The 26,665-nt window shown below is 51.9% G+C and overlaps 1 protein-coding gene across 3 annotated transcripts; it reads right to left on the bottom strand.

Moving 5' to 3' along the window:
- Positions 1-558: 558 nt before the first annotated feature.
- LOC144947092 (ribonuclease inhibitor-like) lies at positions 559-24,128 on the bottom strand. Of its 3 annotated transcripts, XM_078876286.1 has the most exons (11): positions 23,620-24,127; positions 16,720-16,944; positions 16,484-16,630; positions 15,940-16,088; positions 8,041-8,181; positions 7,130-7,278; positions 5,984-6,103; positions 4,929-5,070; positions 4,012-4,118; positions 3,087-3,199; positions 559-2,526 (listed from the first exon to the last, which is right to left on the bottom strand). In XM_078876286.1, exons 1-11 carry the CDS (start codon positions 23,803-23,805, stop codon positions 2,515-2,517), a joined length of 1,491 nt encoding a protein of 496 aa, XP_078732412.1. In that variant the 5' UTR covers positions 23,806-24,127; the 3' UTR covers positions 559-2,514. The 3 variants fall into 3 exon arrangements, with proteins under 3 accessions (XP_078732412.1, XP_078732411.1, XP_078732413.1); XM_078876285.1 differs by lacking the exons at positions 559-2,526; positions 3,087-3,199 and having other exon boundaries at positions 3,328-4,118; positions 23,620-24,128; XM_078876287.1 differs by lacking the exons at positions 559-2,526; positions 3,087-3,199 and having other exon boundaries at positions 3,332-4,118; positions 23,616-23,699.
- Positions 24,129-26,665: the final 2,537 nt, after the last annotated feature.

Raw genomic sequence — 26,665 nt, 5'->3', positions numbered from 1 at the left:
ATGAAGGTCTCCCATCCACCCCCCCCCCCCGGCTGTCTCATCACGAGTGTTGTTCGACCATACTTCACCGCACCGGGGGGGGGGGGGCAGACAAGACCGGTAAGGGGCCGTCCATAAATGACGTCACGCGATTTTGGACAATTTTTTACCCCCCCCCCGAGTCACACGGCGTCACAAAAAGTCAGACCCCCCCCCTCAAATATGACGTCACAAGGCTCTGCCCCCCCCAAAATAAAACATGTTTCAAATCGCTTTGTTATTTCTCAAACACCCCTCCCTCGTCACACATCGTCACAAATGTCTGACCCCCCCCCATCCCCCTAGGTGCGTGACGTCATTTATGGACGGCCCCTAACACCTATAACTACTCACTGATGTCATGCCTGAACGGGAATCGAATTCAGGTCACTTGTATTCTTAGGTTTTTTCGGTAAAGTCACGTAGGTAAAAAATGTAAATCACGACGTTTCGGAGGCAACACAAGCTTCCGTCTTCAGGTGGAACCGTCACAGCACGATTGCTGCATCCAGAAAGTACTTGATACAGCAAGTACTTGATACAGCTATCGTGCTGTGACGGTTCCACCTGAAGACGGAAGCTTGTGTTGCCTCAGAAATGTCGAGATTTTTAATTTAAATTTTTTACCTACGTGACTTGACCGAAAAAACCTAAGAATATGAATCCTTGCAGTCACGAAAGCTTCAAATCTAGAATCAGGTCACTTGGTTTACAGCGCAGTATGCCGTTAAACGATGCCACTGCTCCACAAACAATGAAGCCATCACTGCTTCTTGCTCAAGGAAACTCTCCCCGTCTTCAGTCCCTTTGAGGTGGCCGAGTTTCCTTGGCGAACATTGCAGTTTACCAGGCCGCTCAGAGACGACTCGGCCAACATAACCACCCCTGGGCGGAAATGGGCCGGAATGAGCCGGGACGCTGTGGCGAATGAAATGTTGAACCCGGCTGCGTCGTACCAGACGGAAAACAGCGACACGTGTCGTGGAGGATAGTCGATGGATACAAATCCATCTACAGTAGAACCTCGGAGATCGAACGCACCAGAACTCGAACAAATCGGTGTTCGAACGATATTGCCGAACATTTTTGTTGCCCCGGAAACCAAACGAAATTCGGAGGTCGAACGGCCAATCGCAACTTGAAAGGAGCTGTACGGCTGAGCCGCGTATGGTCAGCGTGCATGACGCTTGCCCAGACAAAGGTCTTACCACCTCCTCCTCACCACCTTCCACTCTGAACTTCACTTTACCACCTTCCATTGAACTTCACTTTACTGCAGGTAAAGTGAAGTTCAATGTTCATTTGTTTCATTTATTCCATGTATTTATTGTGTTTCTTGTTTTTTTGTATGATTTTATGCGTGTAATTACTGTAAACTTCGTGTTTAAATGCTTTATAATTAGAGATGTCTTGTGTCTGGAACCAATTAATGTCATTTTCATTAATTTGGTGTTCGAACAAATTGGTGTTCTAATGGCCTTCTGGAACGAATTAAGTTCGATCTCCGGGGTACCACTGTACAGGATATCTCTTATACGTATTATTCACATCCGCCCACCACATCCCTTTCGATCAGGCTCAGTTGGGGATGCACAGAGGGGGTCGGGTTCAGGTGCAGAGAGGGGCAATGATTCGCCAGCAATTCATTTCTATTTTCAGCCCTGGTGACACCAGGGTGCTCAAACTTGGCTTGCAGGCTGACATTCAGATTTTTCAGATTAATATTAAACACATCCCTGCAGTACACAATTGCGATTCACCATCAATGCATTGTGTTGATATGTGCGATCATACATTTGTAAATATGTAAAACCAATTATATTCACGACGCTATAAGACAACCTGAACTTTGTGCTGTGTAAATCCTTCACCTTTCATTTCAACGACATTTTATTGCTTTTTATCAAAGTCCACAAGCTACACTGCGTTCTGTACACTCTTAACCGGCGATTATAAAAAAAATAACCCCATTTTTATTTCCCCTGAAATCTACAAAAAACATGTAAACATCACCGTAATTGTGGTACAGCCTGAGACATACACTCGGGATTACTGCGCGTGTCCCGCTCACAACAACCGCAGATTGCGGTGCGTGACGCCAATGAGTATTGGTGTTACTTGGAAGGCACATCGAGAGCTGGTAGTATTTTTAAAGACAGTCTTGAGTTACGCAGTCACACGGCTACGGACAGTCGGAGTTATCTTATTGCCAGCATTCCGTGGCGTAATTCGGGTGGCGCACTGTTTGACACCATTGAAACACCGCATGTTGTTGGCTCCTCGACAGAGGCCGTGTAGGTACATGAAGAAGTTTAGGGCCGGTAAAGGTGCTTGGATTCACATTTTCAGACTGCAATACTCTTACACGTGTATAAAAATAGAAATGTACAACTCTAAAAAGGGACACCCACCGGTCAAACCTACTACGAGCGTGACCACCACAAACAAGTGTAGCAGCGCTTCCTTTGCAGGTTTCTGCGACGGTAGAAACGGCGTTCACTTCTTTTTCTAAAAAGACAGTGTAAGTGAAGTTAATGACGAAAGTTAATTCACGGTTATTGACGTGAGACTTTTAATCACACTTAAATCATGACTCACAACTTAATGCGCTTGGGCTTTTTGGTGTGCTGTATGCATATATACAAAGCTTCAACGGGGTCAGGGTTAGGGTTTAAGTCAGGGGTGAGGAACCTTTCCATACTGAGGGCTAAATAGGACTTACAAATACCTTTAGTCGCCAACTGACACAGATTAGCGTTGTCCAATAATGCCAAAAATAACGCGAGCGCCGACCGAGTATAAAGAGGCCCTTGCAGTGACAGAGTGACTGAGAGTACGACAATTATAATCAGAGTGTTGTTGCCAGGTTAAAAATATTCCTTCTCGAGTACCCGACTAAGATGTTTGCAGCGACGGAGAAACATCACTTGCAGGCTCTTTCAAAGTGGTCGGCCTCACATGACTGTGGGCCGTGTGAAATTAAGTCGTGGGTCGCATCTGGCCTGTGGGTCAGATGTTCCCCAACACTGACTGGTTGAGGGTCAACGGAACCATTGGTCGCAGCTCACCTTCTTTTTGCCTCTCCTGGCTTTCTTCACCTTCCCACTGGACTTGAGGATGGCGCTGAATGTGTCTGGGCTCATCCGTGCCGTCACCCTCATTTTGATGGGCAGCCGCTTTGCTGAAGGGACAAAGTGACTCCTTGAAAACAAACGCGGCGATCATCACCTCCCCCCCCTACTCTGAACAACTTGGCAGAAGCCTCCTGAAAGAAAGTCATGAGACCCAGTGAGGCTTTCCTGGTAAACAAGCGTAGTAATAACATGCGACAATGTAGCCGTGTGGATCAACATCTGCAGTGTACAACAAGCCTCACACAGAGGAAACCTCACTGGACTGAAAGACCAGTCAGGGCTCATTCTCACCAGAAGGAGCCAGGGACCGATGCTATTGATGAACTATATACAACCTCACAAGTGCCCACCCCGTTTACACCAAATGGGAACATTTTACATGGCCAAAGTGACCGGGTGGTGGAAGGCAAAGCCTCAGAAGGCTTCATATCACTCATATAGGATGTAGTTTACATTCATTGGCTAAACCTAATGAGGTCAAAAGTGGTCGCTCACACAATGCCTTCAGGACTGCAGGAGAAACTCTTCCACCGGCCACAAGGGTGGCACAGTGGTGACGCTCGTGCATCGCGGCGAGGGCCTGGGGTCGATTACCGACGGAGGCACATTTACGTGTGGTGTTTGTACGTCTTCCCCCTGTTCTGCATGGGTTTCCTCCAGGCTCTCCGCTTTCTTCCCATAGCTAATTAACCCACAGAGTGTGAGACTTCACCTACAAAGTACTCAGTTGGAATTGCGCGTAACAACAATATCGCCTCCCTCCTGCGAAGATGCGGCAGGACCCTCCTGAAACAAACATCTTTCGTAACGATATTAATAACGACGGCTACACACGGCCCCGCATGTTGTCGCTCGGCACCTTCCTTCCGCTGCTTTAGCGCCTCCAGGATCTGCCGTCCTCCGAGCTCCCCCACGTCGTTGTCGTCCAGGTCAAGCTCCTGCAGGGCGTCTGACAGGCGGATCAACCTGTCGAGTTGACACAGGTGGTGCCTCAGGGGCGAACGCTTGACACCAGGCAACGTGGACCACTGCAATCGCACCCCCCACCCCCGATTGCTGCTGGAGCAGGTAAGCGATCGTTTTGTGAGACACAGGGAACCCACACATTGCCATCACTCGCAAAGCCACTGCCTGCTTTACCACAGCGGGCCGGAACTCTTTCAGACACAGGCTGTGACATGGATTCCGGTATGCAGAAGAATACGCCTCCAAGAGGATTGGGACAAACTTCCCAATGCAGGAACCTCCTGCCGAAAAGTCTTGAGACTCATTGTTGTTATCTTGGATAAATTAATAAAAACATGTATTCTCCGCGGCCTTGTACAGCCACTCGGTATGTAAAGATTCACCTCCCCGCAATCGGATGGATTGCAATTACTCAGGGTCACGATTCAATTCCAGAATCAATTATATTTTAATAGTGGTTTATGGAGCATTATAGTACCAATCACGTACACCTAAAAATAATCAAACAATCCATTCTCACATGCACGATGCATCAGCATGGAATCGTTTGTAATCGATGAATCATTCCATGCCCAGTACCTGCTGTGCCCAAGGAGGGGTGCGCATGGTTGAGCGGGTGGTGGCGGTGACGTAACGTATTTGGCATGGGTCTTGGAACAATTCATGAAACGTGGGCCACCTGTCCAATTCCCTTCCTCTCCGTAGCCTGCCGCCGGGGCCTCCGTGAGCCGCGGACCCCGGTGCAGTTGCCGCCCGCCATGCGTGCACGCTCGATAGCTGTGCCGCCGCCGTTGGCAGTGGCCTCCTCACCTGGCGAGCAACATCGAGAAGTCGAGCGGTGCCGTCTGCCTGCCTGCGCCCAGCCCGTCAATCCCGTTGTCTGACAGGTGCAGCTTGCGCAGCCAGGGCCCCACCTCAGCCTTCTCAGGGCCCTTCTTCTTCCTCCGAGCCCCTGCACGTTCACAGACGTCACCGTCGCAGACTTCAGTTAACACGCGTGCGGCACATGGTGACTATCATGCGCATGCACGCGTACAACACACCAATGTCAATCCGGTGGTGGTGGGCGAGGGCCTCCCAACCGAGTGCGGCTCGTAGGGTTTATTTCACCGTACTTCACCAAGCCAGGCAGTGTGCGTTGGTGAAGGTGGAGAGCGTAGATGTGAAAGCACAGCAGTGGAACACAACAATGGATTTTGCTGCACTGCCCTCTGCTGTCCATCACAGAGTCCCACGGCGGCCTATAAACAACCCATCCAAGCACTAGCCAAGCTCAAACCTGCTTATCTTCCAAGATCTCACGGTGTCGGATGCATTCTGGGTGAATTGTTCAGAGGCCTGTAAATTTAAATCATACTCGTAACCAGGAATCCAATTATTTGCCCACTTTGCAGTTCAATTGCCATAAATCGTTTGCCGCGATTTGATTACAGAGAATATTCCACATTCATGTTTCCAATCGTGGTGGAGAGCCGCTCGTGACCGTAGGGGTCATGTGACCCTATTACGCACAAATAAAAAATATGACCGATTCCTACACACAACATTGGTCGCAAGTATTGCGTGCGTAAAAAAACTTGAGTAACAAATGAAACAATGCTTCGCTACGCATGCGTAACAGTTAGCCCACACATTGCTTTAATCAAAGTTCCTATCGCATCAGCATGATTTCAACATCGGCTCTTTTTTTAGCTGGTAATCCGAGCCCTGTGTTTTTCATGGTGCGGTATGAATACACACACTGTGAACACTGCTTTGGCTCCATACACTACAATTCTAATTTATATAGCGTCTATTTACACGGTGTCTAAATGCGACGCAATTTGGAGGTTCCTGTGTTGTCAGAGATGGGGGCATCACGCTACCTCTCCTAGACTTCTTCCGCTTTGCGATGGAGCTGCCGCTGGGGTCGACCGGGACCTGCGGCGGCTGCTCACCCTCGTCCAGTAGCGACACAGCTGACCGCACGCCAGATTTGTCCGGTGCTAGGGAATGCAACAGACAGTAATCATAATTTGAAGATAAGTATCCTCCCCATATAGGTTAGTCAATTTAACACGTAGGCTTTCGCGACCAATATTATCCATAATAGAGGTCTTTTGGGTTAGATCGCCTAAATCCTCCTGTTTCGTTAAGAACGAAACAGGAAGATTTCTCCACAAATCTGGTTGTCGCCTGATGATGTTAGTTGCAATTACCGGCGAAACGTCGTGAACTCGGATTGTAAATGTTGTGGATTTTACTCTCCAACACACCGATGTGCTGTAATAGTCACGAATTGGAATGTTTTGTTGACCTGACAAATCTTACGAATTGGCTGTGTTGGGTGATGGCGGGTTTAACGACACATTTATATTGATATATTCACTGAGTCTGAAGACTCTTTTATTCCGGAGGGCCTTGCATTGGGATGGTTATCTAACGCCAGTGACTTTGTGCATTTTTTACTTCCGCGTGAACCGAGAGGACACCCACGCAGAACAGGGGGAGAACATACAGAGGCCACACAAACAGGCACCAGTCAGGAATCGAACCGAGAACCTTTTTACTACAGTAAGTGTTATGACTTTGCCACCCTGCTTCCCAAGGGGCAGGCCCAGTGAAGCAATGCCTGGGCAGTTAACTGGTTGCTGAGGAAGTGCTGGGCCTGGCTAGTGACAGTGTCATCTAGCATTGGCACTGCCTGCACTCCTATTACAATCAAGGGCTTGTAAATGACAAATGCTACCACAACACCATAACATGCAATGACACTAAAGCACGTCCTGTATGTACGTATGATCAGCAGCCACGATCTATCCATTCATATTTATGCATTTATTTATCCAATTAAATTTTCGCTAAAAGTGTTCTGTCACTGTGAATCACTTTGTTGAAAGCGTGCGTTTCCTTATCAGTTGCCACATCCCAAATCAACACGTAACGTCGATATCAGGTTCACCTACCAATGCTCCCCTAACAGATTTGCAGTCATCATGTGTGATCACTGCTTAGCGGTGAGAGTTTCTCACCATCAAGCAGCTGCTTGGCCAGGTCTTCACCGTCCCCTACATCCAGGCGCGGACGAGTGGCAGCTACACGCTCCGCGTGCTCCACGAGTGGCCGGACGAGCTCCGTCGCCCCTTCGCATCGCAGGTCATTGCCATCCAGATACACCTCGCTGAGACGCACGAGCCAACATTGCACGCCACTTACCACCAGCCCTTACAATCGAGTCAAGAAGTCAAAGAGATTTCCTGTTCAAATGAGCACAGAGGCGTAGCTCAGCACGTTTGCAGTCCTCAGCCAGTGGTGGAAATTGCACATTCCTATGACGGGGACAAGTCGACCTACAGGAAAACCACTCTTGACTTCCCTTGCTGAGTAACACAGCGACTTCTCCCTACACATGGTTGAGAAATGAAGATATTTTTTGCAAGCTAGGATTTTTTTAAGTGTTATGACTTTGGCCATCTTCTAGGCCACTGCCTGTGCAGCGCTTCCCTCTGCTGGCCGAGTGCAGTGACAATCACGAGGGCCTCGTCACATACACGAAGAGTACGTGACGCCTGCAGGCCCGTGACGCAGTAGCAGCCTTGCAGCAGAACCTCCGATTAGCACGGCTGGCTACGTACGATGCGAAAAAAGTTCAACATACATATATACTCTTAGGTTTTTTCGGTAAAGTCACGTAGGAAAAAATTTAAATTAATAAAAGTAAAATAAAATAATTTTACTTTTATTAATTTAAATTTTAATTTTTTACCTACGTGACTTTACCGAAAACACCTAAGAATATGAATCCTTGCAGTCACGAAAGCTTCAAATCTAGAATACATACATACATTGCCAGACTGTGCGTTGGACCGCCACCTAGCATCGTCAGCCACACCCTGCCGTCTCATCGTCGACAGATGAACACGATGGCCCTACACCCACTCACACGATGGCGGTGCTGGTGACGAGGGAGGCCAGGGGTGCGCCACTGGGCGGGCCCAGCCCACAGTAGCACAGGCTCAGGGACAGCATCTGGGCATTTCCGGCTAAGCCCTGGACCAGCGCAAGGGCACCGGTGTCTCCAATCCTACGGCGACGGCACAAGGGGAACGGGCAGTGAGCAGGGCAGTGAGAGGACATGCAGTGAGTTTGCTTTGACAGACTGGCATGCATTTACAAAAGGCACGGATAAAACATAGAGAAATTATATACAGTAAAACCTTGGATTGCGAGCATAATTCGTTTCGGAAACGTGCTTGTAATCCAAAGCACTCGTATATATCAGTTGTGATCACGTGACGTTCGGCAGACAAAGCGTATACACGTACTGCTCGTATTGCAAGACCTCGCTCGTTTATCAAATTAATATTTATTAAAAAAATTTGCTCGTCTTGCAAAACACTCGCAGACCAAGTTACTCGCTATCCAAGGTTTTACTGTAAGTGATATGCGTACTCGAGGTTGCTGCTCTGTGGTCTTCCATCAACATGCTAATCTCTCACATTAACATGCTAATCTCTCACATTAACATGCTAATCTCTCACAATAACATGCTAATCTCTCACATTAACATGCTAATCTCTCACATTAACATGCTAATCTCACATTAATATGCTAATCTCTCACATTAACATAGCCACCTCAGGGCGCTGGCCGTGGAGGCAGCTCAACGATCTTACATTAACATGCTAATTTTTACTTTACAGCCCTTTGATTGGTGGAAAACCCACCACCGTCGCGGTCGCTGCCCACCACTCACATTAACATTGGCTGCTGACATTTGGGCTACGCCCATTTCAAACCTTTATAAACAGTTTGCCTTTAGAAGTTAACCCCCCCTCTTCCTGATGACGAACGCTTGTGTTGCAATCGAAACGTCGTATTTTTTTCTTATTTTCTTTTAACCTATCTACGTGACTTTACAGAAAGACCCAAAGAATAAGAGAGGAAAACCACTTTGGAAGAAAACATGGAAGCACCAGGGCAGGCCTAGAAATGGGTGGTTTTAAGTGGTGAGCCAGGATATGAAGGACTGTGTAATAGATGTAATAAAAGACTTGACCACGATCTCTGGCTCAGTGTCCTTTATTCGGTCCGTACTGCGTTCCCACACGGCTGTCTCTCTTATTCTCTCTGTGCTGGTTCCGATGTCACTCCAGTCCACATCAGCAGCCCCGCTGCTGTTCTTGTCGCTCTTGCAGCCCCACAGCAGCTCCGCTGCTGTACTCTCACACAGCTCCCTTGGCTGTTCCTGCTGCAGCTCTGACAGCCTCGTGCTGTCTCGCCTTCTCGTCGCTCCTGCGACTCTTGGCAGCCACCCCGCTGCCCCTCACACACAGCCTTACTGCCTATCTCTATCTGCAGCTTTACACCTCCCAGTAGCTCCCTACTGTTCCCAGGGTTGGCTCCCGCTTCTGACGGTGCCCCCTCGGCTCGTACGCCCGCGTGGCCCCACACCTTTCCATTCACACCCCGACTGCCTTCTCCTTCCGGTTTACCCGCTTAAGGACCCCCTACCTTTCACCCACGTTACCTGGCTCCGCCTCCTCGTGACGTCACATCCGGAAGGTCGCTTTCGCCCGCATTACACCACCCTCCCCCATAGAAAAAACCCAGCCGACCTCGGCTGAACAACACCAAAGCGTAATGCGGTGAACCGACCTTCCCCCTTAAAGGACACTAAGCATGCAATATAACAACAAGAACAACATACAAGTAACATCGACGAACGTACGAAAGCATGCGATAAATACGACGGCAAGAACAAGAACAATAACAACATACAATCAACGAAACGTAAGCGATTTGGAACGAGTGCGGGTCGCCGGCCCGTCCCGGACGGTCGGCGGCCCACTTGTAGAACGGGGACGCGATGGAACACGAGAAATGACAGGGGGTAATTCCCCTGCTGCGATTGGAAGTCCACCGACATCTCGTGTCCCTGACGAATCAGTCTTGGTCGTATTCCGCGAATGCGCCTGCAGCGGGGTCGGAAGGGTCGCCGGGCTTGAAGGTCCCGCAGCCCTGGCAGGCGCCCTCCGAACAGGCCCACTCCTCCCCCGCGGTGTCACGGTCGGCCTGTCTGGAACAGGTACGACAGGCGCTCTAGCAAGATCAATGGACGCAGGCGGGGAAGAGTCAGAGTCAGCAGCAACAGACCCCGGCAAGGCAACATTGGGAGATGACGCATCACGTAGGGGAGCAACATATGGTTTCAACCGCGACGTATGAACAAACCAACGGCGAGAACCAAACTGAACGCGCGCCGACTGTGGATTGGGAACCTCAATGAGGCGCACAGGACCATGCCAAGGTTTGTGCAATTTAGGAGAGGTCCCCGGCCGCACCTGCGGGCAATGGAGCCAGGCCAGGTCTCCCACCTTCCAGGGGCACTCCCCCTCAGACCGCCGAGCATACCGCTCGTTCCGGGCCTGGGCTTTGGCCGTAGCCACGCGGGCGTTTTCCCGCGCCTCCGTAACCCGGCGAACCGTGTCCTGAATGTATTCAGGGAGTGGTTTACGAGGTCCCTTCACCCCAGTACCCAATTGCACATCCACCGGAGGCACGTTTTCCCGACCATACATAAGGTAAAACGGCGAATACCCTGTAGCCGCATGGGGCGTCATCCTGTACGCCGAAAGCACTCCGGGGATGTGCAGATCCCAATCCGATTGCTGTTCACTCACAGTATGGCAAAGCATGGCAGACAATGTCCTGTTCAGCCGCTCAACCATACCATCCGTCTGCGGATGGTATGGAGATGTCCGTATCTTCTTAGTCCCAAGGCCTGCGCACACTTCAGCCAATAATTTAGAAGAGAAATTTCGGCCCTGGTCCGTGAGGAGTCTCTCCGGCGCCCCCTTGTCCATAATGTACCCAAACAAAAAGGCGTCGGTGATGGCCGCGGCCGACTGATCGGGCAACGGCCAGGCCATCGGCCAACGGGAGAGATACTCAACCCCTACCAGCAAATATTTATTTCCCCTCGCCGATGGTGGGAAGGGTCCCAATATGTCCAGTGCCACCAATTCATTGACTCGAGACACCTGAATCGACTGGAGAGGCGGCACGTAAGGATGTTTAGGCGGCTTACGCCGGGCGCATTCAGGGCATGCGCGCACGTGCCCTACGACATCTGTCGCCATGCCGTGCCAAAAATAATGACGTTGTAACGTCAACAAGGTCTTCTGCACCCCTAAATGCAATAGTGTGTCACAATGGAGAGTTCTAATCAACTCAAATCGCAAGGACGTTGGTACCACCACACGCCAGCTTTCCTGGAACCTTTCTTGCCACATAAGCAGACCATCTCGGAGAGCGGTTCGCGGCCCCACAGCCGAACTCGGACTCCCATTGTCCCTCATAGACCGCTTCCGCATGGACAACAACGACTCGTCCATCATCTGTTCCCGAATCCAGACAGACCGCGGCAGATTCAAAACCCCATCAGTCGGTCCCGGTTCCATCGGAGTATCCGACTTCCCGACGGCCAACGTAAGCGGCTGAGGGGGGTTCAGAATCGGCGAACACCTATGCGTCCCCGACGCACATTTACAAGGGGCGCGCCCTGGTAATCTGGAAAGTGCGTCAGCGTTCGCATGGCGCCCTCCCTTCCGATGTTGAATTTGGAAGGAAAATTCCTGCAGCGTGTCCAACCAACGTGCCCACTGTCCCGATGGCTGGTCCATTTTAAGTGCATATTGCAAGGCCGCATGATCCGTACGCACAATAAAAGAACGACCGTAAAGGTACGGTCGAAATTGCCGTAGGAAAAAAACAACCGCCAAAAGTTCTCTACGAGTGACACAGTAGCGTGTTTCCGCAGGCGACAAGACTCGGCTACCATACGCCACGACGCGCTCTACGCCCCCTTTAGACTGTGATAATACCGCCCCAATACCTGTGTCACTCGCGTCCGTATCAAGAATGAAAGGGCGATCAAAATCGGGATAATCCAATGTCGGGGCCGTAGCCAATAGATCACGCAGACTCCGAAAGGCCGCCTCTTCCGGCTCTCCCCAAACAAATTTCCGTCCTTTACCCGTAAGGAGATGCAAGGGCCTCGCAATCGTCGCAAACCCCGGCACAAATCTTCGGTAATACGAGGCAAATCCCAAAAACCGCCGAACATCCCCCACAGAGGCCGGAGTCGGCCAATCCCGGACACACGCCGTCTTTTCCGGATCCGTGGACACCCCCTCTGCACTCACAATGTGCCCCAAATAACGGACGGACCGTTGCAGTAGGTGGCATTTCTTTGGTTTGAATTTCAAATTGGCAGAGCGCATCCTCGTGAACACTGTCTCCAGCCGCGTTGAATGTTCCTCAAATGTGCGGCTGAACACAATAATATCGTCCAAATATATAAGACACGTCTCCCACTGCAACCCCGTCAAAACGAGCTCCATCAATCTTTGAAATGTAGCAGGGGCCGCATTCAATCCCATCGGGAGGCAGTTGAATTGAAATAACCCCTGCGGCGTACGGAATGCGGTTTTCTCCCGTGAGGACTCGTCAAGGGGAAGCTGCCAAAATCCCGAAGAGAGGTCCAGTGTGGAAAAGAACTTAGCCCCCGACAATGCGTCCAGGGAGTCGTCCATACGCGGCAGGGGGTACGCATCTGCCACCGATATCTTATTCAATTTCCGGAAATCGACACAAAATCGCAAGTTGCCATCCTTTTTCTTAACCAAGACCACAGGAGCGCCCCATGGGCTGTTAGATGGCGATATAATGTCCGCAGCCAACATGTCTTCCACCGCCCCCCGAACGTGTTCTCGCTCCGCTGGACTCATCCGATGCGAATTTAACCGAATAGGGGCAGCGTCGCCCGTCTCAATGTGATGGGAAAGCAACGATGTGCGTCCCAAATCCAAATCGTCGGAGCTGAATACATCCGAATACGTCAGCAACAATTTACGCAGCGCATCACGTTGCCCCACGGACAGGGAAGAATTTTCGTCACATAAGGTAGCGATCCAACGATTATCCGAACCCCTTGGCTCGGAAACACCAGCGACCACTCCCCGGCGATGCGGACAATCGTGCGTCGCAAACGCCGTAGTGGCATGTGCCACAACCGTACCGGCCGGAACACGGATGTTTTCCACCCCCGCATTAAGCACCTGTAAAACCGGTAATTGATCCGGCCGGACGATGGTCTGTGCCCCAACTAACGCCAATCCCGTTGTTATCGTGGCGGATGGTGACAACAAGACCCCTAATGCTCCTAGCCGATTGGGCAGGGGCTTCCGATACCGCAAGGGTATAAGCATCTGTGAACCAGGTGGGATGTCCACAGATGCGACGGACAGCGCCTGCACCTGTACGGCCGAAGCAGGTCGCCCCCAGGGCGACGGCAGAAACGAGATTCGACGGCCCCCCGGCAATTCAATACAATTCTCATTGATTTTAATCAAAATGGGCATCTTAGCCAAAAAATCCGTGCCTAGTAAGCAAGGAACCGCCAAAGATCTCGATATCAACACAACGCCCGAAGCCGACACATCCCCTATAGATATCTTAGCATCCACCTGGCCCACGATACCCATACTACCCCCGTTCGCAGCGACGCAAGACCCATAAACCGGACGCACAGCCCCCGGCGGAATGCCCAACAGATGGAAAATGACATCCGATATAATAGTCGCAGACGCTCCCGAGTCGACCAAAATGCGCACGTCCACACCTTGTATGGACCCCGGTACAGTGGACGAACCCGTAGCGGCCGCGACAACTCTCCGTGCCAATTTGCGCCACTGCGTAACTGAATGACAAGGCCCCGTCGATGGCCTTTCTTTAACAACAACAATAGGATCGCGCAACAAAGGTGGTGGGTGAGGTGTAAAGCCTTGCCGAGTGTCTGGTGCGTGCCGACATGCCTGTTTCGGAGGTTCCTTGGTCGGCTTGTCCGGTGTTGTGGGCTCCTGCTGCGGCGGACCCGGGAAGCGGGCCCAGCAATCTTTGGCGTAATGGCCCCTACGGCCGCAGCGGAAGCAATCGGCCTCGTTGCGCCGAAGCGCAGGTCTTGCATCCCGGCGGCCCCGTCCCGATGGCGTAGCGCGCGGCCCCGGCCTTCCGCGTCCCGACCATGGAGAGGAGGCAGCCGTCAGCTCCTGTGGACCCCGCTCATCCGGCACATAGATCGCCCTTGTGGGGTCCCACCCCATCGCGCCTCCTTCCTTGACGGGCCCACCCGTCCATGCCGCCACTTGCTTCCAGCGACGGAGATTAAACTGCGCATCCAGACACTTTGCTGCCGCCCGGGACGTGAGCTTCTCATGCCCACACACAGGCATGGGGATCCCCAGATCCCGAGACAGCTCCAGCATTTTTCCCAATATGAGAGGCTCGAGCAGATCCTGTGGCGTGTCAGGATATGCTGCCATGGCCAGCTCCAACACCGCACCCCTGAACGCCACGGGCGATTCTTCGGGTGCTCGTTGTCGTTGAGCGAATTGCCGATGCGCGTCGTCAGGTGGCTCATAGGCGTCGGCCATTTCCTCAAAAACTCCACATAAAGTCTTCTTCTTATCGGCCGTTATGGAACGGAAAAATCGAACAGATTCGTCGTCCAGTAGAGTCGGCAACACTTCCAAGGCCTCCGCATCGGTCCATCTTGCTGAACGAACCGCCGCCAAAAATCGGCAGGCGAAAGCGCTCCAATCGCCCCCGATAGAGAATTCCTTAACTGTAGTAAGGTGGCGACTCCGACTCCTCTTTACGCCGTCTTCCACTGATGGTTGTTCTGGAGGCAAATTCAAAATGGCGTCGGCCCGCGGCGTGGCCAAGATGGCGGTTTGGCGCCGCGGAGCGCGCAAGATGGCGTCTTCTTGCCGCGTGGCCAATGGCGGCGGCAGGGCAGGCAACGTGGCGGCCCGTGGAGCACCTTCTCGTTCCATCGTCGTCCTTGGCGTAACGAGGTGACATAGATGCGCCAGGACGTCCTTGAGTGTCTCCAGTTGTTCTGCCACCTGTTGCCATCTTTGGTCAGCGTCCGATGTTGTTGACGGACCCGCCATCGCGCCGACATCTTCCACGCCCGTCCCCGTGCTCGCCTCAGCAGGGCTCTCCTCCACCACCCCAGCAGAATCCGTGGTCGGAGGGAATTCGTCGTCGTCGGACGAAGAAGCCGATGCTGGCGCCGGGGGAATTTTCTTCCTTACTTGCTTAGACATGCCGTTTCACTTCTGACCCCAGTGTAATAAAAGACTTGACCACGATCTCTGGCTCAGTGTCCTTTATTCGGTCCGTACTGCGTTCCCACATGGCTGTCTCTCTTATTCTCTCTGTGCTGGTTCCGATGTCACTCCAGTCCACATCAGCAGCCCCGCTGCTGTTCTTGTCACTCTTGCAGCCCCACAGCAGCTCCGCTGCTGTACTCTCACACAGCTCCCTTGGCTGTTCCTGCTGCAGCTCTGACAGCCTCGTGCTGTCTCGCCTTCTCGTCGCTCCTGCGACTCTTGGCAGCCACCCCGCTGCCCCTCACACACAGCCTTACTGCCTATCTCTATCTGCAGCTTTACACCTCCCAGTAGCTCCCTACTGTTCCCAGGGTTGGCTCCCGCTTCTGACGGTGCCCCCTCGGCTCGTACGCCCGCGTGGCCCCACACCTTTCCATTCACACCCCGACTGCCTTCTCCTTCCGGTTTACCCGCTTAAGGACCCCCTACCTTTCACCCACGTCACCTGGCTCCGCCTCCTCGTGACGTCACATCCGGAAGGTCGCTTTCGCCCGCATTACATAGATGTGGAGATGATGGCCCAGCACAGGAATGAGTGGAGAAAGAGGACTAGAAAAGCGTGTGCCTGCGGGCAACGGCAGAGTGGAGAACACACAGCGTACTTGTTGTAGTCGAGATGCAGGTGAGTCAGAATGCTGGTCCTGAGGGCCCGGGCCAGCCGCCCCATCGACCACACGTCCAGCGCGCAGTCGGACAGCACGAGACGCGCAAACGGGTACCACGTCTTGCCCCGCATCTCCAGGAGCAAGGACTGATAGGAAAAGTTCACACGCACACAGAGGCTGCACATGTGTACGTGGGGCCTAATGTATCACTGAATATGTATCACTGAATACTTTACCGAAAGACCCAAAGAGTATGAATATGTTCTGGGTCACGGGTAGACTGCAGTAGGTATCTGATTTGTAACCGAAACTATAGTGAGAGATATGATGGATGTGGTGTGCCAGGTGCGGAAATATTTTTTGGGCTGCAGTTCCGGAGAGACTAGGCTTAAATTAATGGCTTGTGGATACAGTTATTCGTAAAAGTCAGATTGTTTAAAAAAGAAAAGAATAATAGGAAACCATTCTAAATCCACTTTCAACATAACCCCCACACGAATGTGAAACAACGCGTTGGTACAAGCACACTTTGTAACGATACCAGTTCAGCGACGTCCTGGTTGCTGAGCGGAACGTCCAAGACGCAGAGCTCCTTCCCTTGCATGTAGCGCTCATCTCGGATGGCCAAAAGCAAAGGCTGGAGCAGGACTGAGGGTCCGACACTCCCCTCTGCTTGTGCTACAACAAACTGACACATCGCCGGCGGTCAACGAGACTGCCGGGCGGCACACGCACGAGACCGCGTTCACGTTCACATTGAGGCCACCGGCCACTCACCTTGTTAACGAGCGTACCCGCGTCAGCGTGCGTCTTCAGGACGAGACGCAGTGGCGCGCTGGGCGTGCTCTCCGTGGCGGCGCAGTGCTTGTCGTACGTGCGCAGGAATCTCTTCAGCACGACGCCAGCGTCTGCCGCTCCTGCCGCCCTGCCTCCTTTTCCTCGCCTCGCATTTGCACCGCTCTTCTTGATCTTCCCCACCATAGTCGGGCAGGGCAGCCAAGCCTTCACAGCGGGAGCAGGACACTCCAGCCAATGCAGTCAGGTGTACCAAACGCATTTACACTAACATATGTTTTATTTTTATTATTGTATTACTTCCCTTCTACGTGACTTTACCGAAAGAACCAAGAAGATGCCCTGCAGTCACGAAAGCTTTAAATCGAAATTTAACCGCCTCTACGGGGAGGGTTTCCACATAACTTTGAGATCCTTCAACAAGCTCCGGGATAAGAAGGCTCAGCTAATCGAGTCTCTCACCTTTCTGAAGAGATGCCGCGACTCTAAGGTAATACCAAACGCATTTACACTAACATATGTTTAATTTTTATTATTTTATTACTTCCCTTCTACGTGACTTTACCGAAAGAACCAAGAAGATGCCCTGCAGTCACAAAAGCTTTAAATCGAAATTTAATAATAATTATCTTTTGTGTGGCAAGTTACGCAATATTATCCAAAATGTGCTCTCGGCGTCATGTCATGTGATCAAGTATCCACTCGGATCTCTCAGAGCAGTACAACTCTTTGTGTTAGCGAACGGCCCCCTGAAGATATCACAGAATGACCTGAAACCCCAAAACTAAATTGAATGCCATGGGATTTTTTGGTGCAGTCCTTGACGGTGGGGTTGAGACCATTAACTCTCCGGCAGTTAGTTGAGTGTCCTTGTCAGCAGTAGCAGAACACGCGTGCCAACAAGGACACTCAATTGATTTTGATAATGTTGAAGTTTTGTGCAAAACTACCTACTGCTGGCCAAGACTAATAAGAGAATTTATCGAAATTGAAATAAATCTAAATAACTTTAACCGTTCGGATAGCTACCGCCTTAGTGCTGCGTAGAAGCGAATCATCAAATAATACATTGTTTAAGTGCATGCCGATGTAGAGGTGTAATTGTGTATGGGTGCGGATGGCTAACAAACACAAGGGGCGTGGTTAGGGCCGTACACAGAGGAGGTGCTCACGCCGACGTCCGCACCTGCATCCCCCACGGGGCCCTCCCGGGGGCCGAGTACTATAAAAGGTGGTGAGCCGGAGTGCTTGAGGTCGGAGTATCAGCTTTAACCAGCGAAGACCGAAGACCAGCTAGCATAGGCCCCGGAGCTCCCCTGGCTCGCTGTCCTTGTCAGGGCCGACCAGGGCAAGCCGGAGGCGTGGCCCCGAGAGCCCAGACTCAGGGTGCCGAGATCCCAGCTTGACCAGGGCTGGGATAGGTAGCCTCCCTTAGCTCCGTAGTGGAGGACTCGGGTTTAGGTTAGCGGGGTTAGATGTCGTGTCTCCCTGTTAGTTGAGTAAAGGGGACGTTAACCCCTTAAGTACTGTGTGTACACAAGTTGGTGTCAATAAATAAGTGTGCCTCCGATCCCGTCGTCAAGCCTCCTGAATACTACTACACCTACAAAGGGCAGCGTACTTCAATAGGGATTACCGTTGGTAGGGCTATTTTAATACACACAATAGACAGGAAGGACAAGTTCAAAGGGCTCGCATAATGCACATGCATAATGGGCGTTGCCTCAGTAATCCCCCTCCCCACATTGTGCAAGAGCGCAGCTGCGTGGTCAACACATCTACGCCTCTATATAAGGAATGAAACAGGAAGACTTGTCCACAAATCTGGATGTCGCCTGATGAAGCTAGTTGTAATTACTGGCGAAACGTCGTACACAGATTGTAAATGTTGTGGCTTGGCTCTCAAACACACCGGTGTGCTGTGCTAGTATACTACACTATACACTACACACTACACTATACACTAGTGCTGTACTAGTGAAGTATTGGAAAATGACGGCAGGAAACTCCTTGACGGGAACACACTTCTTTTATTAAATCTTGACTTGTAACAATACAACGCGTGGCCTCTCTTCTTCACACCGCACTTCTCTTGACTCAGGATTCTGTGCTGCCGGCTCTCTGTGCCTCGTGTAGACTCCGCGCCTCGGCTACACTCCTCTCTCGCCTCGTGTAGACTCTGCGCCTCTGCTACACTCTCCTCTCTCGCCTCGTGTAGACTTTGCCTCTCTCTCGCTGGCTACACCGTATGCATACTCGGCTCGTGCAGACCGTTCTCTCTCGCTGGCTACACCGTATGCATACTCGGCTCGTGCAGACCGTTCTCTCTCGCTGGCTACACCGTATGCATACTCGGCTCGTGCAGACCGTTCTCTCTCGCTGGCTACACCGTATGCATACTCGGCTCGTGCAGACCGTTCTATCTCGCTGGCTACACACTATACATTACTCAGCTCGTGTAGACCTTTCTATCTCGCTGGCTACACACTATACATTGCTCAGCTCGTGTAGACCTTTCTATCTCGCTGGCTACACACTATACATTACTCAGCTCGTGTAGACCGTTCTATCTCGCTGGCTACACACTATACCTTACTCTCTTCTACTCTCCATTACTCTCCTCTCCGGGCTCTATCTCTACACCTTCGTCTTCATTCTTAGATGGTTCCACTTCTGCCCCTTGCTCCTCTGTGCATCACCTTATATACCCCTTCTTCCCGGGAGACGGAGCGGATGCGGACCTCAACGTCGGCACCGCTCCTCCGTTACCCAATCCCCACGCGCTATCCCCACGATCCGGTTCCGCTCAGCGCGTGTTTCCACTCTCCGACCAATCACACCGCGCTGCTACCCGATCACTCCCTCTGGGCGCGTCACCGGCACACAGCCAATCAGCAGCACTACCCCCACCCGCGCACTGACGCCTGCTCCTCCCCGTCAGCGCGCGTCACCACACACACACCCGTACATACGCGCTGGCACACGACATATACACCCAGCGCGTATCACCACTACACTAGTATACTACACTACACACTAGTGCTGTACTAGTATACTACACTATACACTACACTATACACTAGAGCTGTACTAGTATACTACACTATACACTACACTATACACTAGTGCTGTACTAGTATACTACACTACACACTAGTGCTGTACTAGTATACTACACTACACACTAGTGCTGTACTAGTATACTACACTATACACTACACTAGTGCTGTACTAGTATACTACACTATACACTACACTAGTGCTGTACTAGTATACTACACTATACACTACTATACACTACACAACTATACACTACACTATACACTAGTGCTGTACTAGTGACGAATTGGCCACGTTCTGTTTACGTGACAACCCTTACTAGTTTGCTGTGTCGGGTGGTGGCGGGTTTTAACGACACATTTATATATTTACGCGATCTCACCCAAAAAACTCTGGATGATATTGGTCGCGAAAGTTTACGTGTTAAACAGTTAGTTGTTTAATCTCAAGCAATGTCCTGGATTCGAGCCCACGAGTTGAGCAATAACAGCTCAACGTCGCTGTCCTCGGTCGATCTCTCCTGGCCAAAGGAGTCTCATTGATTTTGCGTCATCCATTTTCATCACCACACTCATCGGCCACATTATAATAAATACATTTGGAATTAATTTCCTGCGTCTACGTTCAGGAGCTCAGAATCTGATTATTTATTTATACCGCAAGATAATCCGATGAGCTACAATGCTGTTTGTCCACAGATGCCCAGCGAAATGCCAACATCGTAAGATTTCATTTTCTGCGAGTGCCTGTGAAAACCTGTTATGTACGATTGAAAGCACTACCACACTCAAATTTGCTGAGCTTTCGAGATCTGATGAGATCTTACACATTGACAGTAACAGTTGAAAACATAGTAACATGCAAAGGCAGGTAACATGCATATCGTAGTTGGCAGTTTACTTATATCAGTATTAATACATTAGTTCAAATGTCAAAGCGCTTGCTCAAATGAGCATCGTGGCAATATAGCCCTGAACCAGGTGTAAATTCCACGTTCATATGGCGAGCGTTTACAAAGAATAGCCAATGTCGAATTCCATACAAAGTGGTCCTCGTTGTGTATGCCTGCATCTGTTATGCCGCCACTTCTGCAACGCGTCTCTCTCTCTCTCGTCGCGGTTAATATCGTGGTAAATATTATTTCAATACAATTTTTGTATCTCTTAATGATCGTGCCAAACCCCGAGCAAGATGGCCCCGCGCGTATTCAGTAAGGGGTGTGGGGGGGGTGTGGGGGGGGGTGAGTGAGGGGTGGGTGGTGAGTGAGTGAGGGGTGAGTGGTGAGTGAGTGGTGGGTGAGTGAGGGGTGGGTGAGTGAGTGAGGGGTGGGTGAGTGAGTGAGGGGTGGGTGGTTGAGGGGTGGGTGGGTGAGGGGTGAGTTAGTGAGGGGTGGGTGAGTGAGTGGTGGGTGAGTGAGGGGTGGGTGAGTGAGGGGTGAGTGAGTGGGTGGAGGAGTGAGGGGTGGGTGAGTGGGTGAGGGGTGAGTGAGTGAGGGGTGGGTGAGTGAGGGGTGGGTGAGTGAGGGGTGGGTGAGTGAGGGGTGAGTTAGTGAGGGGTGGGTGAGTGAGGGGTGAGTTAGTGAGGGGTGGGTGAGTGAGTGAGGGGTGGGTGGGTGAGTGAGTGAGGGGTGAGTGAGTGAGTGAGGGGTGAGTGAGTGGGTGGAGGAGTGAGGGGTGGGTGAGTGGGTGAGGGGTGAGTGAGTGAGGGGTGGGTGAGTGAGGGGTGGGTGAGTGAGGGGTGAGTTAGTGAGGGGTGGGTGAGTGAGTGGTGGGTGAGTGAGGGGTGGGTGAGTGAGGGGTGAGTGAGTGAGTGAGTGAGTGAGGGGTGAGTGAGGGGTGAGTGAGGGGTGAGTGAGTGGGTGGAGGAGTGAGGGGTGGGTGAGTGGGTGAGGGGTGAGTGAGTGAGGGGTGGGTGAGTGAGGGGTGGGTGAGTGAGGGGTGAGTTAGTGAGGGGTGGGTGAGTGAGGGGTGAGTTAGTGAGGGGTGGGTGAGTGAAGGGTGAGTGAGGGGTGGGTGAGTGAGTGGGTGGAGGAGTGAGGGGTGAGTGAGTGAGGGGTGAGTGAGGGGTGGGTGAGTGAGGGGTGGATGAGTGGTGAGTGAGGAGTGAGGGGTGGGTGAGTTAGTGAGTGAGTGGTGGGTGAGTGAGGGGTGGATGAGTGGTGAGTGAGGAGTGAGGGGTGGGTGAGTTAGTGAGTGAGTGGTGGGTGAGTGAGTGAGGGGTGGGTGAGTGAGTTAGTGAGTGAGGGGTGAGTGAGTGAGTGAGGGGTGGGTGAGTGAGTTAGTGAGTGAGGGGTGGGTGAGTGAGTGAGTGGTGAGTGAGGGGTGAGTGAGGGGTGGGTGAGTGAGTGGTGGGTGAGTGAGGAGTGGTGGGTGAGTGAGTAAGGAGTGAGGGGTGGGTGAGTGAGGGGTGAGTGAGTGGTGAGTGAGGAGTGAGTGAGGAGTGAGTGAGTTAGTGAATGAGGGGTGAGTGAGGGGTGAGTGAGTGAGGGGTGAGTGAGGGGTGAGTGAGTGGAGGAGTGAGGGGTGGGTGAGTGGGTGAGGGGTGAGTGAGTGAGGGGTGGGTGAGTGAGGGGTGGGTGAGTGAGGGGTGAGTTAGTGAGGGGTGGGTGAGTGAGGGGTGAGTTAGTGAGGGGTGGGTGAGTGAGTGAGGGGTGGGTGGGTGAGTGAGTGAGGGGTGAGTGAGTGAGTGAGGGGTGAGTGAGTGGGTGGAGGAGTGAGGGGTGGGTGAGTGGGTGAGGGGTGAGTGAGTGAGGGGTGGGTGAGTGAGGGGTGGGTGAGTGAGGGGTGAGTTAGTGAGGGGTGGGTGAGTGAGTGGTGGGTGAGTGAGGGGTGGGTGAGTGAGGGGTGAGTGAGTGAGTGAGGGGTGAGTGAGGGGTGAGTGAGGGGTGAGTGAGTGGGTGGAGGAGTGAGGGGTGGGTGAGTGGGTGAGGGGTGAGTGAGTGAGGGGTGGGTGAGTGAGGGGTGGGTGAGTGAGGGGTGAGTTAGTGAGGGGTGGGTGAGTGAGGGGTGAGTTAGTGAGGGGTGGGTGAGTGAAGGGTGAGTGAGGGGTGGGTGAGTGAGTGGGTGGAGGAGTGAGGGGTGAGTGAGTGAGGGGTGAGTGAGGGGTGGGTGAGTGAGGGGTGGATGAGTGGTGAGTGAGGAGTGAGGGGTGGGTGAGTTAGTGAGTGAGTGGTGGGTGAGTGAGTGAGGGGTGGGTGAGTGAGTTAGTGAGTGAGGGGTGAGTGAGTGAGTGAGTGAGGGGTGGGTGAGTGAGTTAGTGAGTGAGGGGTGGGTGAGTGAGTGAGTGGTGAGTGAGGGGTGAGTGAGGGGTGGGTGAGTGAGTGGTGGGTGAGTGAGGAGTGGTGGGTGAGTGAGTAAGGAGTGAGGGGTGGGTGAGTGAGTGGTGAGTGAGGAGTGAGTGAGGAGTGAGTGAGTTAGTGAATGAGGGGTGAGTGAGGGGTGAGTGAGTGGTTGGTGGGTGAGTGAGGGGTGAGTGGTGAGTGAGTGAGTGGGGTGGGTGAGGAGTGAGTGAGTGGGGTGGGTGGGTGAGGAGTGAATGAGTGTGTGAGTGGGGTGGGTGAGTGAGTAGTGGTGAGTGAGTGAGCGAGGGGTGAGTGAATGAGTGAGTGGGTGAGTGAGTTAGTGAGTGAGTGGTAAGTGAGTGTGTGAGTGAGTTAGTGAGTGAGCGAGGGGTGAGTGGGTGAGTGAGTTAGTGAGTGGGTGTGTGAGTGAATGGGTGTGTGAGTGAGTGGGTGAGTGGTAAGTGAGTGTGTGAGTGAGTGAGTTAGTGAGTAATGAGTGAGTGAGTGTGTTGCTGGCTCCCCCGTGGAGTAGTGGTACCCACGAGCGCCTTCACAGCCGGTCGGCTCGACTCCAGGTGAAGCTCCCCGGCAGCCTCCACCTCCTCCCCTCCGCCTCGTCCGTGGCGACGGCCACGACCGAGGAGCGACACCAGCGCATACACCGTTGCTACGGCAACGGCGGCGGCAGGGAGCGTGACCCTCTCCATTCCTCCCACTTTGGCGGCCATCTTGGTCAGGGAGGGGGGGTTGAATTCGCCGTCCGCTTCCGTGTAGCCCCGGCGCGGGGGGCGACGTCATCGAGCAGCGACGCGGGGTCCTTCGTCGCGGCTCAACAGGCACCCCGAGGTAAGATGGCGGCCGTGGCTTCGTCACGCCGTGGCTGGGCGATGTTTTCACCCTCGCCGTGCATGCCGGGAGGTGTCGTGAAGTTCAAGACACCAAAGCGCCGCCTGCTGTTAGAGTGCAAAGCTGTCAACCGCAGGCAGGCATCGGGGTTTTTATTTAATACAATTACACCCGATTTCGGGGAATTAAAAGCTGGTTTAATGAATACGAAACTCTGATCCAAGGCTTAGGCTGCTTCCTCGTCGCTGCTGCTGTCGTACTCGGGGGGGGGGGGGGGGCGTCGGGCACGGGGTAGTCGTAGAATGCGGCGGGCAGGTTGGTCTTGATGAACACGAGGAGCTCCTCCACAATCGTGGGCGCCAGTGAGTTCCTGAGCTTGGAATGGATGAAGCCCATCGTTGAGAAGTGCGGTTCTGCAATTAGAACAAATTAAACCGGATTTCTCCCAATCTCAGATGATCGGGTGTAATATAAAAAGACAATTAAACCCGATTGTAAAAAACCCGACTGTGCCACCCTTGGTAGACCGGCACGGTTCAGCCCGGATTCTTGTACAGGGAAAGTGCGTTTGCAGGTCCATGAACGGCGTACAGCCGTTTCGATACGGGCACATATTTGTCTATTTGGTTGTTTATCCCTTGTGATGGTACTTTGTGGGATGAACGTTGAGATTTATAAGGGCGCAGGGTGACCGATACGGTCTGAATTGGTCTGTAACAAGTGTAGGACACTGATTGGAGGTTGACAGGTTTGAGATAAAATTTCGATTTAAAGCTTTCGTGACTGCAGAGATTCATCTTCTTGAATGGTTCAGACGCTGTCTTTCCGACAGCCCTGTTCTTCACCTGAGGACGGCTGCTTGCGTTGTGGCCGAAACGTCGTGAGAATTGTATTTTATTATGTTTTATTTTTGTTATTTTATTATTTCCTTCTACGTGACTTTACCGAAAGAACCAGAAGAGGTTTGAGATATTTGGGAATGGCGTGTTCTCTCGCCGTGGATATTTATCCAGTTTCTCCCCTCCCCACTTTCTACCACATTTCGAGATGTCATCATCGTCACGATCCATGGTCAGCTCGCCCCGCGGGTGTCCACTGCACATTTCGTCAAGTTTCCACTTTCCTCCGTCTTGGTGCCGATATGCTCAAGTAGTGCACCACACATTTCTGCCACCATTCTCCCATTGCCAAGCCATTCTCTTTGGTTCTTTAGGCAAAGTCACTTAGGTATAAAATAAAATAAGTAACGACGTTTCGGGCGCAACACAAGCGTCCATCATCAGGTGGGAAAGCATGGCCGTGACTGCTGAGGCAGACTGTTTTAGACCTTTTAACCTTTTAAAAGTCTGCCTCAGCAGCAGACCATGATTTCCCACCTGATGACGGACGCTTGTGTTGCGCCCGAAACGTCGTGATTTTATTTATTTTCTACCTACGTGACTTTACTGAAAGAACCAAAGAGAATGGATTCCCTGCAGCCACGAAAGCTTCATGTCAAGCCATTCTTTGTTAGGTCTTCCTCTTTCTCCGGTTCATTCCTTCTTTCCGAACGTCACACTTATAATTTCCCTATTGTCCATCCTCCACGTGTGTCCAAATCGTGCCAGTTGCCCTCATCAGAAACATGCTTTTCGATCTTACGGCCGCTACAACATGTCCTCACGACAAGCCACTTAGTTGAGCCATCATTTGTGGCCGGGTCGCTTCTGAGCTACAATAGCTCAGGTGGGCTTTACCTGGTAAAATAAAGGTTTTAAGTTGTAGAGTTTAGATGAGAAAGTCTACACAGAGAGAGAGGGTGGGGGTGTTTCGCTGGAATCAGAAAACATCTTCTCGAAATCGAATCCATATTTGCAGCAGGGGAAGGGCATTCTTCTCGATTACGAAAAAATAAGAGTAGATTTTACCCTTTATGGCAATAGAACACGTGTTCAGATGTTCAAACACAAAATAGAAATATTTTGCAAGGAATCATGTCCGCATTAACCACGTACAGTACTTGTGGTGAGCATGCAAACAAACATGCTCTGATCATTATAGAAACATTGTCTTTGAAACCGATTGGTCTTCACCAGAGACAGCAGCCTTCTTTAGGGCCCAAGTCTCACCAGTGTCAGAGTAGAGAACCTCCTGGTTCCACCAGCCCACAGGGCATTATTGTGTCCGTCCGTCCGTCGTGCAGGGAGGGGCTGGGTGGGGAGAGGAGGGTGGGGAGGGGCTGGGTGGGGGGCTGGTCACCCCGTGGTGCCCTTATAAAACTCAACGTTTAACCTACTCACGCCGGCTTGTGCCCGCCCTCAGTCGGCCATATTTGCGGAATACACCACGCCGCCGTTGACCCTGGCCATTGACCGAGCTGTCCGAGCAACCCAACGTTCCTACCAGCTCCCTCCGCAGGAATGTGTTTTTGATCTATTCAATGTTGAGCAGACCGTCTGGGAAGAGGTTGGAGTACCCACTTTGTACCCCACACCACACGAGGCCTGTGGATAAAAAGCTCGTATTTAGCCTTGTGCACGAACGGGAAAACCACCAATTCAGAAAAAACTGCATTGTGCTTATTTTGTTTCGGGGACTGCCCTTCACAAGTTGAGAAAATATGGCCAACCGACCGGCAACAGTGAGACAAAGACAGAGCCGGTGACCGGTTTCGTCCTCATTACGACTCATCAGTAGTCAGCAGTGTTTACCGCTGCCATCTGTCGCTCTTTCGGTGTTTAATCCCAAATGAGTAATTTTTTT

This window comes from Lampetra fluviatilis, chromosome 43 (genome assembly GCF_964198595.1).
Source record: "Lampetra fluviatilis chromosome 43, kcLamFluv1.1, whole genome shotgun sequence".
Classification (NCBI taxonomy): domain Eukaryota; kingdom Metazoa; phylum Chordata; class Hyperoartia; order Petromyzontiformes; family Petromyzontidae; genus Lampetra; species Lampetra fluviatilis.
This window is presented reverse-complemented; position numbering and strand designations above follow the sequence as displayed.

What these genes read in the sequence shown, in the direction of transcription:
- LOC144947092 (XM_078876285.1), bottom strand. Translation starts at nt 23,805, where the DNA reads ATGGCCGCCAAAGTGGGAGGAATGGAGAGGGTCACGCTCCCTGCCGCC. An exon ending in ACCAGGACGTCGCTGAACTG is followed by an intron (nt 16,089 to 16,483) that starts GTATCGTTACAA and finishes TTTTCCTATCAG; the next exon opens with TCCTTGCTCCTGGAGATGCG. An exon ending in CTGCATCTCGACTACAACAA is followed by an intron (nt 8,182 to 15,939) that starts GTACGCTGTGTG and finishes CCGTCGCCGTAG; the next exon opens with GATTGGAGACACCGGTGCCC.